Source organism: Lagopus muta, chromosome 24 (genome assembly GCF_023343835.1).
Source record: "Lagopus muta isolate bLagMut1 chromosome 24, bLagMut1 primary, whole genome shotgun sequence".
Taxonomy (NCBI): domain Eukaryota; kingdom Metazoa; phylum Chordata; class Aves; order Galliformes; family Phasianidae; genus Lagopus; species Lagopus muta.
In genome coordinates, this window is record NC_064456.1 from 2171252 (window position 1) to 2190187 (window position 18936).

General features: G+C 50.8%; 1 protein-coding gene across 1 annotated transcript; it reads left to right on the top strand.

The window, feature by feature from the left end:
* The first annotated feature begins 2361 nt into the window (after positions 1-2361).
* Positions 2362-15835, top strand: MFSD4A (major facilitator superfamily domain containing 4A). The gene is made up of 10 exons (XM_048925827.1): positions 2362-2917; positions 6469-6667; positions 6745-6984; positions 9544-9712; positions 11309-11424; positions 12431-12604; positions 14056-14203; positions 14795-14865; positions 15060-15180; positions 15766-15835. The coding sequence occupies exons 1-10, from the start codon at positions 2379-2381 to the stop codon at positions 15828-15830; spliced, it is 1842 nt and encodes a 613-aa protein (XP_048781784.1). The 5' UTR covers positions 2362-2378; the 3' UTR covers positions 15831-15835.
* The last annotated feature ends 3101 nt before the right edge of the window (positions 15836-18936 follow it).

Below are 18936 nucleotides of genomic sequence, written 5' to 3' on the forward strand. Positions count from 1 at the left end.
AGCGGGGCCGGGCAGCACAGGGTTTGCTCCTCCCTCATCCCATAGCACTGGGGAATGCAGCCAAGCAGCCTCAGCCACATCCTCCACCCATAGGCACACCACAGCCGGATGCACCCGGATGGCACCAGCTCATCCCATAGGGCATCCTCGTGCCCTGCAGCTGTGTGTGAGCCCTCTCCGGCTGCACCACGGCTCTTTTGGGGCTCTCAGCATTCCCAGGTGTGACCCAGAAGGGCTCTGTGCTGTGTTGGCACAGTGCAGGAGGAAGCCCTGTTGATCCCAGCCCGACTGGACTGGGTGTGTGGGGTGATTTCAGTTGGTAGGAAAACACGGAGCGCTTCCTCCTCCTTGACACGTGTCTGCACTGCACCAAGAGCTCTGCAGTGTGCCTGACCTCACAGCAGTGCCAGCTGCTCTGCCTTGCACTGTGCTGGCACTGCTGGCTGTGCTGTGCATGGGCTGAGCACCTCCTCTGGTCTGAGCACCTCCTCGCGTTGTCCCTGCAATGCTTCATCCCAGAGCATCCTAACAGAATCACAGAATGGGTTGGGAAGGGACCCAAGGATCATGAATCTCCAACCCTGCTGCCACAGGCAGGGCCATCAACCTCCACATTTAATACCAGGGCCCCGTCCAAGCTGGCCTTGAACACTTCCAGGGTGTAGAATAGAAGTAATACCAACACAACAGCTAACATGAGCAAAACCTTCCTTAGGGAGCAATCACACCAAAGCAGAACAGACCAAAGCAAAGAAGCAATTACTCCACTGGCCAAACAGAACCAGGTGATTTGATGGGAAAAATTGGGAAGAATGTGTGAGCAAAAAGCATTCCTCAAACCCTGCTCGCATCCCTTTGAGCAGCACCAGCTTGGAGACGCTGCTGCTCGGCGGTTCACTCATTCACTCTGCACTTTGCAGAGAGGAGGGTTTTTAATTCATTGCAAGCACAACATTGGCTTCAGTTTGGAAAACAGCCCAAAATGCCTCTTCACAAAGCTAATTCTGGTCGCACACACTCAGAGCCCCACAGCTTGCATTTTTATGAGCTCCCTCTGTGGATCTGTGGAAAGATCTGTGCGTTCTTGTGCTGACAAACCCACCCACGCTGCATTTTTTATTTGCAAGCAGATCTTGCATGGTTTGTGTTAGCCCTGATGGAATGGGTTGTTATTCCTGGAACCGGCCTGTATGGCATTGCTCTGCAAAGCAGGGCTGGGGGCTGCCATGGGGTTGTGCTGCCATGGGGTTGGGGTGCAATGGCTTTGCCCAGGTGTGGGAACTGCTGAGCTCTGTCACAACACAAAGCCCAAAGAGCCGATGCTGTTGGGTTACGGTGAGCCAGCAATGAAGGCAGGAGCAGACCATGGGTCTCCTGCCCATCTGGTACCCTGGAATCGATCTTTGCTGAAGATGCTGGGTCTGACCATCCATAACAGGATCACCTTCTTGCTTGCCACCTGGAAGCAAGAAAACAGAGCTCTCCATATCAGAGTGGTTGCTGCCAGCAGGAGGGATGTGGTCATTTCAGGTGCTGTAAAACCAGAATACTCCCAAGCCCTCCTACTGAACTTGAGGGGATACTTTAAATATCTTATTCCATACTGAGCAGTTCCACATAGACCCCTCCAGCCCCATGCCCAGTGAGCCTTCAGTTTTCCCACTGGTGAACCACTTAACAGCATTTCTCCACCTCTGGCAGCTGAGCTGCTCTGTGGCTGCTTGGTTGCTGCTGAGCACCCAGAGATGAAATCAGGGCTCCATCCCCCACCTGCTCTGTGGTGCTGCCCACGCTCAGTGGCTGCCCTCCTTACCCTGGGAGGTCACCTGCAGATGCCATGGAGGTGGCAGAACTGGGACTAGGATGCAATTTGGATTAGCTAAACATTAAGCTATGTCCAGGTGGAAATGAGCACCTGTGACCCAGAGCAACATTCCTGAAATGTGGGTCACAGGGTGGTAACAGCTGTGGGGTTCTGGCACTGGAGCAGCTCTACCCACAGCTCAGCTCCAGCGATTCTGCTTTGCCTGGAAAGAGCAATCTAAAAATTGCAGTCCTTCCCTAAAGTAGGTGAAATATTTATAATCTCAGCCTCTAGAGGAGACCTTTTGCGTAAGCATCAGCCGCTCCAGCTCCAAAATGCACACACTCCCACAGCCCATCTCACCCTTCTTATCCACAGGAGGGGCGCAGGCACCTTTAATTGCATTTGTCTGGAGCGGTTGTCTTTATTTACGGCGCTCAGGCAGCAGAGCGAGGGGTTCAGCTGCTGCTTCGCTGTTGTGTTGGATGCAGTCTGAGCAGTGAAGCTCGGAGCGAGCAGTGGGAGCTGCCCGCCCCTTTCTGGGTGAGATGCTGCTCCACCCCACCTCGAGGTGATGCTGGAGGTGGCGGTTCGGACGGTTCTTTCCCCCCCACGGGGATGCGCTGAAGTCTCGGGGGGCTCCGGGTGGGCTTCGTGGGTTCCGTACCGCACCGCCCGCCGGAGGAAGGCTCCGCCCGGCCCCGGGAGGCGGCGGCGGTCCCCGGTCCCGGAGGCGGAGTCAGCGGCCGGCGGGCTTCGGAGCCACAGCCCGGAGAGGAGGAGCGGGGAGCGGGGAGCGGGGCGGCGGCGGGGCCGGGCTGGGAGCGGGGCCGGGCGGTGCGGGAGCCGCATCTCCGCGGGCCGCCCCGCGCCGCCGCCCAGGATGTGGTGGGACGAGCGGGTATCGGCTCGGTTCCGGAGGAACCTGCAGCCCACCCTCACCTACTGGAGCGTCTTCTTTAGCTTCGGCCTCTGCATCGCCTTTCTGGGGCCCACGCTGCTGGACCTCCGTTGCCAGACGCAGAGCTCGCTCTCGCAGATCACCTGGGTGTTCTTCTCGCAGCAGTTCTGCCTCCTGCTCGGCAGCTGCCTCGGAGGGGTCTTCAAGAGGACGTAAGGGCCGCTCTGCTCTGGGGGGTGGAGGAACAGCGCTGCCCCTTCGGGTCCGTGGGGCTGAGATGGGCGCGGAGATGCGGGACGGAGGGATGGGGCTGCGGGGCGGCTCCGCTCCCACCCGCACGGAAAGACGCGAACCCCGCAGCTCGGGACGGGGACGGCGAAGTTGAAGTGAGAACTTCCTAGAGGATGTTTTCCAAATCGTGGATCGAGGGCGTTGCGTTGACCCGGTCTGAGAACCCCGGGCTCGGGAGGTGATACCCGGGAACCTGCAGGGGTCGCTGGGGCAGCCCACCCCGATCCCACCCTCCGAAGTGTCTTTAGAGCAAATAACGCCCAAGGCTCAGCCCTAAGGGTCGCCATCTGCGTTTGAGGTGTGATGGACAGCCGTGCTGTAGGGCAAATCAGCTGATTATTTACATTGTTGGTAATTGTTTGGGCAGTGGCGTAATGCACCTCCATGTGCATCTCCATACGTCACACATATATATTTAACAGGCACCTAAAGGAATCTTGCATAAGTGCTTCACTTCTGTAAGGCACCCGTTTGGAAACGCTTCAGTTAAACTCTTGTCTCATGAATTGAGAAGGGAACTGAGTGGGAAGTGTTGGTTGGTGAAGGTGGCACTGGGGCACCGACAGATGTTGTCCCACTTCGTGAGCTGTGCCAGCGCTCCTCACCCCCCGGAGAAGCTGCTGAACGTGGGGCTGAAGTCCTGGAGCACTGCGAGTTCAGAGCATAACGATGGCCCAAATCCCTCTGCAACTCAGTGTCCGTTTTGGTTGCCAGGATGAACTCTAAAATTCCTGCTAGCTTTCAAAGAAGAAATTTTCTCAGCAAAAAAAAAACACAGCTGGTGCTTGCAGTGCTCAGTGCCCAGCAGCTGCTTTGCTGGTGGGATGGCAGAGCAGCCCCCGCTGCTGCAGTGCTCACAACGTGCTCTGCTCTCTGCAAACTCGTGCTTGGGGTTTTGCTGAGCTGTAGTTGCAGCTCTGGCTCAGAATTCAACTTTTCATGTGGTGCTGTGAAATCATTCCCTTGCGTGAGTGGGGATGGGGTCTGGGGCTCAAAACGCCTCCTGGACTTGGGATTCGCAGTGGGAGCTGAGCCCTCAGGTGGCCCCATCCTGAAGCAGTGCAAAATCCAGGTGTGGGCTCCATGCACCTGCATCCCCTCTTGCATTCCTCACTTTTCCATTTGGCTGGATGTTGTGCTTGCCTTGTGAAGCTGTGCTCCCTCCTTGCTGCTGTGCCATGTGCACTTGTGACAGAAGCACCGCAGTGACACAAGCACCAAGTGCTTGTGCCCTGTTTGCTTTTTCCCCATCCCGAAGCTGCATCTTTGCGTCCTCCTGCATTTTTGATTTTGCTCTTGGTGTCAGAACAGCCTGAGCTCATCTATTGGCTTAATAGGAGAGCAGAGGGTTTGGGGGGTGGGGAGCTGCCCTGTGCTGGAGCCCTGCACAGGCTCTGCCCAAAGGCACAGCACAGCTGGAGCAGGAGAGGTGTGAGATGGCAGCCCCCCAGCCCTCCCCTCATCCTCTTAGGGCTCTGGGTTTTTAATTACTGCTTTTGCAGAGTGGGATTAACCTGATTGTCATTCGTCTTCTTGACTTGAGGGATGTAGAATATGCTTCCTGAGGTCTGGAAAACCATCCTTCATGTTGGAGGGTGCTACAGGAGCAATGAGCTGGGGGTTATGTTACTGTGCGTGGGGGGGAGAAGGTGAGTTTGCTGCCATTGACACAGCACAGCCCTGCGTCTTATGGAAGTCAGCCTGGACCTCTGGGTGTCAGATGTGGATTCCTTCTTGGGTTGTGATGGAGCCAGATGTGCCGAGTGCTCCAAAAAAAGCAGAAGGGATCATTTTCACGATTGGTGCTGAAAATCAAAGGAGCTTTTGTGATGCTACTGGGCTCCTTTCACACCTGAGTGCCTGGGACAGGAGGTGGCTGCAGGCAGGGAGCTCTGCTGGGGACACAGGGCTGGGGAGGTGGTGGGTGCTGCATCATGACGCTGCATCTGGGTGCCCTTCGGAGGGGCACATCAGTTTCACACCATCAGGATGTGGGGTTCAGAGCCACTCTGAAGTCCTGAGGTGTCTCCTTTCAGGATGCTTCCCAAGGGTTTGTCTCTGCAAACACCCCCAGCTGCTGTGAGGGGCTGAGCAGCACCCTCGAGAGCATCTGGGTGCTGTGCTGGAGGAAAGGATGACCCCTCAGTACCCCCAAAAGCTGAATGCCCCCAGGCTGTGTACCACTGTCTCAGGGTGTGAGTGTGTGATGAATGTCTTATGGCTGCAGGCAGTTTCTGCACTTTGGGAACATCAAAGCGAGCCATTCAGTGCTTCATAAGGACATCCCATTATTTGCAATTAATATTTAACTCCAGTAATGAGTGTGGCACCGGCAGTGCTGGGCCTGCAGGAGAGAAGAGGTGTCTCAGGGATGTCTCAGTGCATGTTGCTCCATCACTCCCAGCCTCCCTGCAGGCTCAAGGCTGCTTCCCTCCCATGTGCTCACTGCTTTCCCCACATGCACCTCACTCCCTCACTGCAAAACCACATCTGGGATCACTGGGTGCCATCAGAGGGAGGTCAGCATTTAGGGCTCTGCAAACCATGGGCTCCTGCAGGATGGAGGCTATGAGCACCTCTTGTCACTGCCTGATAAGGGGCAGCCGTCCTTGTGCTGTTCCTCCCCGTGCTGCTGGAGCACAGCTGAAGCCACAGGCAGGATGTGGGAGGTCACGTTGCTGTGGGTTTGGGATGAAGGAGGGCTGTGCAGAAGCACAGTGGTGTGCCTGGGGCTGGGCCGTCCTGCTGCCCATCACTTCTGCCTCTTTGGTTGTTCTGCTTGCTGGTCCTATACCCATGCGTTCCCCCAGCTGCTAATTACACCTCATTTCTCTGAGCTGTTGGTCATTGCCCCGGGATCCTCGCAGGCTGGGAGGTGCCTCTGCTATTTACTCACTGCTGTGACTCTGAAGTCCCATCTTTCTGCTGGCCTCAGTGATTCCAGCTCTCGGCTGTCTGCTCCCCGTTTCCTTCCTTCCTTCCTGCCTTCCCACTTGGCAGCTCAGGCGCTGTGCGGTGCCAACCTGGGCTCTGTTCTGCAGGATGCAGATGCTGCCCGTGCAGAGCACAGCGCAAGGGCATGGAGGGAGAATGCAGATCCGCGCAGGTAACAAAGGGAGGTCCTCCTCCCTCTTCTGCCCTGGAATGTGCAGAATGGGTTTCTAGAGAAGATTCCTCTTCTCCTCGAAAGCTGGCTGAAAGGAGACGCGTCTTTGAGGCAGGAGATGGCCGTGCTGTGGGGTGGTGGTGGCTGGATGAGGATGCACAGAAGGGAGCAAGTGGCTCAGCATCCCAATTGCAGCATCAGAAGAGCACGTGCTGGAGCAGAGATAGCACGAGACACAGCCCATGGACACATCCTGCTGATAGCTGTGCCACCAGCTGGCCTAGGGCTGAGAACACAATGTAGTGCTGTGGTGCAGATGTGGCTCTCACGGAGATAACTCTTTTTTCTTTCCCCTTCCTGCCCCAGGTTGGCTCAGTCGCTGTTAGCGCTCTTTGCCTCATCCCTGGCCATCTCCCTGGTCTTTGCCATCATCCCACTGTGCCACAATGTGGTGGTGCTGGCTGTGGTCATGGCTGTGGCAGGCCTGGCCATGGGCTGCATCGACACCATCTCCAACATGCAGCTGGTGAAGATCTACCAGAAGGACTCTGCCATCTTCCTGCAGGTGAGCACACAGCCCATGACCCCCCAGCTGCGCTTCCTCCTCTTCCTCCATCACCCCATCCCTGCCTCATCCCACAGGCTCTGCATTTCTTCGTGGGCTTCGGAGCCTTGCTGAGCCCCCTGATAGCCGACCCCTTCCTCTCTGACACCAACTGCATCCTGTCCAATGGCACGGCCAACGCTTCCACCAACTTGCCTCACATCCGCAAGTCCCTGGTGCCGCACCACCCGGGCAACCTGTCCCACTACGACCTGCCCATGAAGGGCATGGTGGTCACACGCGTCTCCTATGCCTTCTGGATCATGGCCCTCATCAATGTAAGTGGATGGGATCTGGGCGTTTGGGGCGTCATTGGCAGTGATAAAGGAGGTGTGAGGACAGATGAGAAGCCGAACCAAAGCGCCCAGCAGGGCTGTGTGCATGGCAGCTGCTGATGAGAGAGAAACAGACAGCAGAACTGCTGGGCAGTGACTCTGTGCAGTGCACGGAAGGATGCTCCCTGCCCAGCAGCAGTTTTAGTTACCTCTGACACTGTGCATGCCGTGGGAAATGTGCTTTTAATTACACCAGGGCATTGCCTACTTTGCCAGTATCTTCAGCAAGATAATTGAGTTTTTGAGCATTTAATATCTATTTTGAATGTGAGCGTGTGCAGCATGGAAAGGACACAGCATTCAGGGCTGACACCCCAGGGAAGTGGCTGGGATGAGCGAGCTGTAGGAATGGAAACCAGGACCAGCAACTGTGTTGTTATTATTTTTTAAATGGCCAAACCACAGCTCCACACCCGTTTTCACAGTGTTGTGTGTATCCTGATGGCTGCAATGATTCATTTCCATTCCTTGCTTTGTTTCAAGTCGAAATGTCTCAATTTGACTTTGGCATCGGTGCAGAGTGTGAAGCTGACTCCGTTGTGGTGCTATTGAAGCAAAATGTTTTTGCTGTAGTTATCAGATGAAGTGCTTGGACGGCTCTCGGAATGAAAAAAATTTGGCTGGGAGGAAAATTTGGGGCTTTTCATCCAGATTTGGAACAAAAACTACACTTTAAAATTCAGTTTCCCACAGAACGGAAATGTCCTCATCCAAAGGGGCTGGAAATTGGGGCAACGTTCCTCTGTAGGGCCGTGCTTGTCTGGATGGTTGTCTGTCCTGGGGGAGCGCTGTGCTGGGGTGGGTGCTGGGAGCATCACAGGGAGCGACGCTGGGATCTGCAATGAGAAACTGGGATGCTGGAGGTGCACCACACTGAGCTGCACAACGCAACAAATCATGGAGCTTCTGATGGTTAAGACCTGCAAGGGGTGGAGGCGATGTCCCCTTTGGCTCAGTGCATGGAGCTGGAGCACCTGCTGGCAGTGGAAGGGCTGGGATGGGGCAGCTGTGCCTGCAGTGTGGGCCGTCCCAGTGATGTGTGCCCAGGCAGCGTGTTGGCACTCAGCTCTGTTTGCTCTTCTCCACCTGCCCGTGTAATGAGCAAAGTGCTTCCCAGGACACCCTGTCCCTGTGCACAGCCTGGGTTTATGGTCAGGCTGTGCCACAGAGTCACAGCTTTTGGGAATCTCCTGCCAGAGAGAACCAGAGCTGAGAGCCATCGGTGACCAACCTACGTCGCGTAGGGTCTGGGCTCTTGTGCACTCGAGGCACCACCAGCTTTGAGATATCATCTGGATATAGGGAAAGGGAGCAGCTTGCTTTGCAGATGGGATGCGTGCACAGTTCCATTGGGAACTGAGGATCCCCTCCATGCAGGTGCTGAGTGCTCCTGAAGTGCCTGCAGCTGTTATCTCTATGGCCAGTCCCTCTGGTTCGTTTTTTGTTGTTGTTGTTGTGACGTTTCTTTATTTTGCAAAATTTGCAATTTAGAAGAATAAAATCTGGTCCTGACCTCCGGAAGGATTAGAACTATCAAGCAAATGCATTTTTCTTCCATGGGACCGAACTCACTGTTCCTATTCCCATTGTTCCCAGAACAATGAAGTCCTCATAAATGAAATTCAGGCAAGAGAGGCGGGTGTGGGGGGAATTCTCCATACATTTAAATAATGCCACAAGCCAACAAAAAGCAGGAAATTGGAGCCCGAGCTCACACTTGCTCACAGACATGGAGAAAACAAGAGCTGGGCGGCTGGAGAGTGAGCTGTCACTTAGGATTTCCTGGCTTTCTCCCCATTTGTTGCAGAGTAAACACCACTCAGTTGCAGGGAGGAGGAGGCTGCTCAGGGGCAGACCCAGCTTTTCATTTACTTCCCTCTATTTTCATTCCCCTAAAAAAGAGCAGTCCCTCTGGGTTTGCAGGCACCACCAAATCGGGGTGCATGCAGGGTGTCCTACAGGCAGGTCTGAGCTCACTGGCCCCATGTTTTGTCCCTACATGGGGACACTGAACGCTGGCACAGCCCATGCAGTGCTGACCATGGGGTGTGGATGTCACGCAGCTGTGGATTAGAGGGTGCTTGCGTCCCAGGTCCTGCAGCATAGGGGCTGTTTGCAGCTGTCTGGCTGCAGCCGTTGGCCTGGGAACCAGGAGCTCATCTCATGAGATGCTGAGCAACCCCTGCTAATGGCTGGAGATGGGCAAAGCAGGTCTTGGAACAGCTGGCTTGTTCCTCACAGTTCCAGCCAAAGGACTCTCATTCATGCCTTTCTGCTCTCCATGGGCAAAACCTGTTTTATTATTCCTTGGGTAGAGGCAGACGTGCATTGATGGAGTTGGATGGTGACTCCTGGAGGCGTCCAAGGAACGCAGAGATGTGGCACTGAGGGATGTGCTTAGCAGGGATGGGTTGGGCTTCCCGAAAGGCCCTTGTGAATGAGGAACTGCAGTTTGTGTGAGCTCTGCATTGCCCTTACCTGCCCCTCTCTGCTCCTCCTCAGCTGCCGGTGCCCATCGCCGTGTTCTTCCTGCTCTACAAGGAGCGCATGGTGCCGTGCTTCAGCAGCAGCAGCCACCCACTGCTGTCAGCAGATGAACTGGCAATGGAAGCACGTCCTGTGGAGAAGGATGACCAGTCTGCCTCTGTGCACAGAGCCCACGCTGCAGGAGGTGAGCTGCAGGCACCTCGCTTATGGTTCTGGGGAACAGGGGGTGAGCCGAGCGAGAAAGAGCCTTCTTTCTGAATGTCTCCATGGTGGTTAACAAGTGAGCTTAATTGCTATTGTCTAAGGAGAAAACTTTCCAAAACATAAACGTGAATGTAATCCAAAAGTGCCCGAATGATCCCATCAGTTTGGTGCCCAATTGCCCTCAGATCTGATGGGGCTGCAGGGATTCCAAGCTGCTCTCCTGTGAGCTGCCCTGAAATTAAACCCGCGCTACCAGGTCGTGTAGACACAAGTGAAAGTTCTGCCTCTCTATTTCCTTCTGGTTTTCAGTCAGGTTTAGAGCTGGCTCCTCTGTCTGCTCCATGTGAAAGCAATGATTGCTGCAGAATGCTGACTGGTATGAATCTGAGAGGTGTAAGGACAGTGCTCCTGTTTGGGACAAAGTTAAACACCAGCATTAGTTTGAACTGGTGACTACAGCCCGCTTGGTGGGCAACATCACATTATTCTCTACTGCCCAGGAGAAACGTTATCCAAGTGAATCCTCCAGCTGAACAGTGAATCTCTGAAGCAATCGCATCTTCAGTTGTGAGAGGAGCACTGTTGCAGGTGTGGCAGCTTCACCCCAACAATACAATTTTAGGGAATGCTGGAAGGAAGTGGAGGCAGCTGGAGTGCTGAGGTGCTGCAAGGAATGCACCTGAAGGTGTGGGTTCTCTGGTGTCTAATAAGGTTGTGTTCGTCTACCAGCACTCCCCTAAGCTGAGACATGGAGTGTTTCTTTCCTGAACCCAGCTGCCCCTTTTCATACAATCCACGTTCTTCTCATCTCCACCCTTTTCTTACACACATTTGAGAGCAATGCTTAGAGAAGCAGGACGGCTGCATGGCTGACTACTGCGATTTGTGACAGCCGTTTCTGTGCTGGCAAAATCCCTCATTTCCCTATAGAAGAGGTGAGAATTTCCTCGTTGGCAGTGCAGGAACAGCCACCAGCGTGGTGTGAGCCTGAGGATGGGACGGGTGGGCACACCAGGGTGCTGAGTCCCAGCTGCTTTGGACAGACTGGTGTTCTCAGTGGTTGTCAGAGGAGGTGACAGCAGCCTGTGTGTTTATCACCCTCTTTCCCAGAGTTGGCTTGTTTGGTTCAGCACCTTTTAGCTGAGAAATGTGAGCTGCCCTGGGCAGGACTCTGGTGTGCTTGTACCATGTGTGAGGAGCTCTGAGGATGAGTGCTGTGGCTGAATGGGTTTATTTCTTTTAAGAACGGGAGCAGCAATTGGAGCTCCTAAATGGGAATGGAAGCAAAAGCAGCTTTTGCGAGCTAAGGAGCAAATATCCTGGAGAGCTGGGATCCCAGTCTGCGGGCAGTCAGCCTATGAGCATAGCTGTATCCCTTGTGAAGGTTTAGGTAGGTTAAAGATAAAAAATAAAAGACATTGTGCTGGCAGAGGTTAGCAGCACTGCACGTTGCTCACAGTCCCTATGAATGTCTGTCCTGCAGCTGAGCACAAAACAAATCCCCAATGTGGGCTGGCAACTACCCAGCCCCAGGGGGACGTTCCAGCTAAGTTTGCTTTGCATTGTTTTTCACCAGGTCATGATGACTTATTTAGCTGCTGCCAAAGCAAAAACTTCAGAGGGGCTTCTTACACCTACTTCGCAGTCCACATCACTGGGGCTCTTGTTCTCTTCATGACTGATGGGATTGTGGTGAGTTCAGTCGATAGAAGGATCTTGTCTGAGCGAAGCTATATGGCTTTCTTCCTTCCCCATCACTTGCAACAGCCCATACCCAGAGACACCCACGTGTCCCCTGTGTGCAGTGGGCTGGACCTGACGGTCTGTGCAGCAGTGGGGTTCCCAAGGTAGCTCATTAAAAGCTGATGGCTCTGGCTGATGTGTTCCCTGCTTCTTGGGAGGGTTGTGTACCTTCTGCTAGGCGCTGTGTTGTTGCAGCTAGATGGTTACTGCTGCTCTCCTAGCCAGGGTAGAGCTGGAGTTGTGATGGTGTCCTTGCAGGCAGTGGAATTCTCTCCTCGCTTTAGCCAGGGTGTAAAAACAGCTTTATGTCATAAGAAACAGAAGTTCTTTGCTTGACGGGTCCACAGTATCCAAGAGGAAAGCATGCATGCAGTCTCTCTGTAGTGGTCTGACAGCACATCCCCCAGCAGGGCAGTCACAGGGGGCTCATAGTTCTCCTCCAGATGAGGAAGGCTCCTTTGGCTGCTGCTCCTTCAAGCAGGTTTGTCTCAGTCTACTCCTGGTAAAATACTGCTGAGTCTCACTAAGGCCTTAAACAGGATCCAGGAAGATGAGCGGGGTTACATTGAGCAGCTGTCAGAGACAGAACCTCTCCAGGGCTTCCATCTTCAAGGATGATTTACTCTGAGTTCTTACTGTGAGATGTGCTCAGAGTATGCAATTCCAAGACAGTCCTAGGGGAAGAGAGCATCTCTATGGGTAAGAGCTTAGCACGCATCCTACCTAGTGCAGCTGCTCAGCGGTGCCCTTTTAGGAGTGTCTCAGTCCTGTGTTCTACTTCTGCCTCCAGCTGCAAACTCTTGGGAATAAGGTTCACTGAGGACCAGTAGCAAATCCGTAGGCAGACTCTCCTGCTATGCTGTATTGTCAATATTGAAGGACAGGTTGAAGTTAACGTTGCAAAGGCCTGGAGATCATCGCATCACCGTGATGTGCTGCTCTGCCTTCCCCACAGGGAGAATACTCGGGCTTCATTTACAGCTACGCCGTGGAAGAGCCTCTCTCTGTAGTGCACAAGGTGGCTGGTTACCTGCCCAGCCTCTTCTGGGGATTCATCACACTGGGCAGGCTCATCTCCATCCCCGTGTCCTACCGAATGAAGCCAGCGACCATGGTCTTCATCAATGTGGTAAGGCTGTTCCTACCTTCCTCCTGCTTGCTGTCCTGTTCTGATGCCATACCTGGGGTAGCTTTGCAGCAGGCACTGTGACAAAGCACACCATTGGGGTGAGCTGCACCACCATCCCTATGTGATTGTGAGTGACATGCAGGAGGTAGCTAACACCTGCAGCGTGGTTGTACTGCTTTTCTGAGCTTGAGGTTTCTGAAAGCAGCTAGTAAACCATCTGCCAACTTCATTTATTTTCACATCATCTTCTCTGGCATCCACAGGGAAATCAATGTCTGTGTCAGCCGTGGGGAAAGGAAGGCAGCTAGCTTGAAAGTCCTCTGCTTAGACATTACTGGTTGTCAAATAAATCAGTGTTATATTTGCTTGCTTAAATTAATAAAATGTATTCACCTGAAGGAAGGAAATGGAAGCCTGAGAGGATATATGAGAGATGCACAGAAGGACATGACAGACAGCAGGGAGGGAACTGGTCCCACTTCCCCATCATGAAGAGATGGCAGTTAATCTACAATTTACTTAAACCAGAAGTTATTCTGATGGCAGGTTTTACTGTTAATAAACAAAACAGGGTGGTGACAGACCTTCTGATATTAGTCCTATGCTAATATCTGTTGCTGACAGATGAGGAAGCCTGCTTGGCACCTTATTGCTGGTCACCTCGTCAACTAAATCTATATACCAACAGCTACAGTGAAGTGCTTTGCCCTTATTTTTAAAATGAGTACAATAACCTCCTGTTTCAGAATGCAGTCACTAGTGTAGTGACATGGGAGCAGGGAAGGCTCAGCCCCATCAGCTCTAGATCAGGTATGTGGCATAAGCATCACCTCGACAGGCTTTATCCCTTTCTGAGCTGTTTGACTGCTCTCTAAAACCTGAGGATGAGACATTTTAGCAGCTGCTCATATTTGGAGAGAGAAGGGAGGAGCCTCCAACTCTTAACGGAAGCCTCCTCACTTCCTTTTAAAGGCAATAACATCACCCAAGGCCAAAAACACACATTTCATGCAGTGCTTGCTTGTTGGTACTGCTGCATGTAGTCAGACAGAGCAGCTCGTGGCAGTCATTCCATCATTACAGCAAATCCAAATTGCTCCTGTGTATATGCCAATGCCCATCACCAGGGCTTGAATATTTAAGATACCTTAAGTTGGTATAGAAGAGCTCCCTCTGCTGCCTCCCTGTGCCACGGTTACCAGCACAGCTGAGATGTTCTTGCTGTTATTGCATACTGCAGAACGACAGAAGTGAGGGCAGGTTTGGTTTAATGCCTTTGGCACTTTGGCTTTACTCTTCTTGTGAGAGGTGGGGTGTGAGAAGTTATGGAGCAACTGAACTCTTCAGCCTGTTGAGTAAGACTTGTTAACGACTGAGACTGCTGCCTCCATAATATTCACTTCATTTTAATTCATTTGCCCTCCTGCTGACTCTGTGCTTGTTGCTTACAGATTGGAGTCCTGATAACCTTCCTCCTGCTCCTGATCTTCTCCTCCAGCGTTGTCTTCTTGTTTGTGGGGACAGCATCTCTGGGTCTGTTTCTCAGCAGCACTTTCCCCAGCATGCTGGCTTACACTGAGGACATCCTGCAGTACAAAGGTGAGTGGGGATCTGGGCACACCTGGCACAATCTGAAAGCAGGCAGGTGTTCAAGCCTAGAGCTCAGGTACAATGACACCCAGCAGGTCCCCCCTCCTGCTTTAGGGATGCTTAGGAGGATTAGAAGAAAGGTCTGGTTTTGAATACCATCTTCATTTGAGCTTGTAGTTGGAAAAGCTGACTGCACAAATCCCAGATTTGCTGCACTAATAACTTCCACAGGCAGGGATCCAGACTGCTGCTTAGTTTCCTGCAGCTTCAGGGCTCTCAGACAAGAATGTCAGTGCTGAAAGCATCACCCAGGTTATCAGCGAACAGAAAATCCCTTGGCCAGCTCCTATAGGAGGTCACTGCCAACCTCAGTGATACAGAAGAATGAAAATCTTTTCAGCAAGAAGCAACAGCACTTCTGCTGATGGGGACAAGTGACAGAACAGATGTTTTTTGTATTCATGTTTTCATTCTCTTACTCCCACGAGTCAGTCTCACCGTTGGATGGAAACTTCCACTGAGCATTTCTCTGCAATTTAAAGTGGCTACAGGCTGGTCCTGCTGGCTGTCACTATCATCACTTGTGCTGTTTCTTTTCAGGCTGTGCCACAACTGTGTTAGTGACAGGAGCTGGAATTGGAGAGATGGTACTACAGCTGCTGGTGGGATCGGTAAGTGTGGGCAAAGGGAGAAGATGAGGAGTGCCAAAACCTGCCTGAACTTCACTAGAAATCTTAGTCCAGGTTTTGGACAGCTGCTCCAAGAGCTTGAGCTATCAAAAAGTGAAGCTCTCACCAAATGCCAATTAGGTATTGAAATGCTGTGATGACACCTCTGCTGCTTTTTCTCTTCTCTCCAATTGCAGATTATACACGATCAGGGCAGCTACAGTTTCCTCGTCTGCGGGATGATCTTTGGAGGCTTGGCCTTTACCTTCTATGCTTTCCTCTTGTTTTTCCACAGGATGTACCCCAAGCCCTCAACAGGTAAGAAAGCACCAGCACTCAGCCCTGCTTTATAATGAGAGGAAGAATGGCATTATGCATCAACGCATAACCAGGGTGCAGCACTTCAGCAAAATGAAAGGAAATGTTTACTTTACTGCTGCTTCCTGTCCCCTCTTCCTGCTCTGACTTGCCCACAAAGCCTTGGCAGCCACAGCTCAGGGTTTGCTTTCTTTGCTTTTGGAGGAGCAAGGAAAAAAAAGGAACAATCTGTGGATATCACAAACCAAATAGGATCTTAGCTGTGCTAGCACCACTGTGCTACTGCATAGCTAGCAGGAGCAAGCCTTGCTAGGACAGACTGCACACAGACAGTTGCTCCCTGGGTTTTAGCCAGGGAACAGCTGCCATCCAAAGGGAGATGTCCAGATTTCTCTTACCTGTTTATCACTCTACATGCACTGCATTCCTTCCTTAAGCACCTTTTACAAAAGGAGGGCTGCATGACAGGCAAATAACTTCCCCAGGCTACTGGAAATTGAGGCCTTTTTTCCACGATCAGCAAAGCAAAATAAGTGGGTTGGGATGGATGATAGAACTGGCAATTTCCTCATGTCCATTTTGCAGATATGGATGCTGCCTCACCTGACAAGCCAGCAGTAATGGATGACACCGGACAGTATCAGCGCTGAAGAAGTAGCCAAGCCCTGGAAAAGCAATAAAACAGCACACAATTAAGCAGTACTATTAAGGATGATTTTGCACTTAATGACTAAATCATACAAGTTTCCTACAATCAAAAGCACACTAGATTGGGTAAGTCAGAATCAAGAAAACAGCCTCGAACAACACAGCAAGCTCAGCACAAGTTGCCTGTGCCACAATGGACCAAAAAGACTGCAAACATCAGAATGACCCTACACCCAAAAGGCTATGAATAGGGCAGGGATGATGTTGAACAACCTGCAAATGAGCTTTCACACAAATCCAGAACGGAGGGTGGGAACAAAGAAGGTCTGTTCCAGATGTAGGACTTTGACCATCTCCTGGCTTAAGTCATTGAACTCGACAGGTTTTTCTTCTGGTCTGTAAAGAACAGGAAGCCTTAAAAACCTACAGCACAATACTGGCTTTTAATTCCTTCTTGGTGCAACACGGGAGTATATGCAATCACCAGGAATACTTCCAGAAAAAATTATGCCATTGGTAGAACCCACCAAGTGCACAGTGGTAGCAGGATCTATCTATATTTGCACAGTTGATTCTTGTATCATACACAGTACCAGACCCATTCACTAAGACAGTGTCTTATTCAGCATGCTGGGGCCTCTTGATTATTAAAATCCTTAGCTTTTTTGTTTGTTTGTTTGTTTTTTAACGAGTCAAGAATGAGTTGTGATGGTTTGTTTTGCTTTAAGTCGTTATTTTAGCTGCTACAGTTGCAGTGTTTTTTAGGGCAGTTTTATTTCTAGCTTCTAGTTGAAGCTTAAACAGAGATATTTGGGAGCCAGACTCCAGCTGCTTAATCTGTGCAATACTTACTATAAAAGGTGCCTTCTGTAAGGTACTCTTATACCCCCATGCATGGCCTATTACAAGCGATGAAGAAAGGACTGGCTTTAGGAGAATGTAAAGCTACATGCATCTGTTTCTTCAGTGAGTGATTGGACATGTACTTTTTGCTTTAACTGCTGTATGTGGATGTACATATGTACGTGTGTATATAAAGCTGTGTTTAATTAAAGGTGATTTATTGATTGCTAGATTCTCAGCTTGACTGGACTCGGATAACTGAAGCCCTCTGGGGCCAGGATAATCTGCTACCTCCAACAGTTCTGCTCTCACATTTAGACTGAATCTAACAGCTGTTAAACCTTCCTTAGAATTGCTGTTTTTGCAAGCAGCAGCTCTTACCTTCCATCACGACCTTCTGCAGAAAGCCTCTCTGAAGGGAAGTCTTGCTGACCTGCCTTTAACACACGGCTGTGCTTCAGGAGCCCTTCTCGTTGGCACCCAGAGCAGTAATTCTTCTCTAGAGCCACAGGATGTCACTGTTACTCTCCTCGACAGAGCTGGGATGAAAAATAAGGGGTGAACTACAAAACCCCGTGGTAGGAAAAAAAACCAAAACCCAAAAACCTGTCATTACTAAAGCTCCTCCCCCTATGAGAGCATTCTCTCCATTGCTGTAGAGGAAACGAGCATGGAACAATAAACTGAGCACATTCGTTTCGAAAGACATCGTACCAAGTGCTGGCAGCTAATTAACAAAAATAAGTACCTGAGTGTGGCTTTGCAGATGGGTGACACCTAGCTAACTGCTATTTTCAGAGCAGTGCTTTTGGTTAAGGCATGCTTTGCAACTCCAACTCCCACCTTGCCTTTATCACTGCATGAAGAAAGCAGCCACTCACCAAAAGATCTTCAGCAGGAGGTGCAGGTAGCTGAGCTGGCCCAAAGAGAGGCTGGCACTGCAAAGCTGCCACCAGCAGCCATTCAAGTGTGGGATCCTCTGCCTCTGTGAACAAGACAGGTTAGCTGAAGGTCTGATCAACTCATTAGCACAGTCATTAGCACGGAGCACGCTGCCCCACAGCTGTAACTTTCAGTTTCCTCCACTGAAAGAAAAAAACAAACAGCCAAAAGATCAGGAACTTTGTTAAAAATATTTATTTAAAAAAATACAATTGTTTTGCATGTCTGGTTGCACATAACTATTAACATATGATTGACTTGAATAATTTGCTACAATGCTTTTTTAAAGCCAGCTTGCATTATACAAAGCAAATCTCTCTGTCAGTTCTTACATAAAATAGTTTTCTTTAACTATTCCCACCCTATTTAAAAAAAAAAAAATTGCAATACATGGATTTTTTTTTATTATTTTTTTTTGCACAAAAATTGAAGCAATAGAAAAGTCACCTGATTCCTCAGGAAAGACCTTCATTATGTTTGAATAAAAACTGCCAATACGCCGCTCTGTAAAAGCAGCACGAGTCACTTTGAAGTCATTACAGTGCACTTCCTCCAAAACACGTTTTGCATCTCACAACTTCGCCCTCCGAACCGCAGCCAAACCTGAAATGTGTTCAAAGAACTGCATATGGACATGGATTAAGTTGACCAGACTTTGTGTTTTTTTCTCCCAACACGCTGAAGGTCTTCCTAATATGTTACCTTGGAAGGTTAAATAAAAGCAAATTTAGTAACACTGAACAATTACTGAAAACTTTGGCTATTTATGTACTTGCATTACATACCAGCATCTTATTTTTTAAACACAATGGCATTAAGATACTCTTAGTAGAAGGTATTATTTTTCTGAAGTAAGAAAGACTGAGAAGCTACTCTCTCCCAACTCTAACCAGAGCACCAAAGCAGTGCAAGGCCATTGCTGTCTCCAACCTGAATGAATCTCCAAGGAAGGAAGCACGCAGATGTTTGCTATGACATAACTTTGCCTCTTGGCTTGGCACTAGACACGTGTATCCAATGCAATTCTGTTCTGGAAAGAGTAACTGAAAACGTCATCTGCTGACTTCGTATCATTTGTACCACTGATGTTTCTTCTAAATCACAGGAAAACAAGAGAGGATCCACTTGCAGAGTGAGCTGATGTGGTTGTCTCCTCAATCTGCCCCAGGCAGAAGAGTCAGAGCTGCAGGAGTATGAAAAATACCGCAGACATCACTGTGCTGATCTGCACAGAGCCCAGGTTAACCTGAAGAAACCACTCGAGGAGCAGCACCAAAGGCAGCAGAAAAATCGCTTTCCAAAACAGATGTGCACTTGAAATAG

What these genes read in the sequence shown, in the direction of transcription:
- MFSD4A (XM_048925827.1), top strand. Translation starts at nt 2,379, where the DNA reads ATGCTGGAGGTGGCGGTTCGGACGGTTCTTTCCCCCCCACGGGGATGC. An exon ending in ACTCTGCCATCTTCCTGCAG is followed by an intron (nt 6,668 to 6,744) that starts GTGAGCACACAG and finishes CTCATCCCACAG; the next exon opens with GCTCTGCATTTCTTCGTGGG. An exon ending in TCATGACTGATGGGATTGTG is followed by an intron (nt 11,425 to 12,430) that starts GTGAGTTCAGTC and finishes CCTTCCCCACAG; the next exon opens with GGAGAATACTCGGGCTTCAT.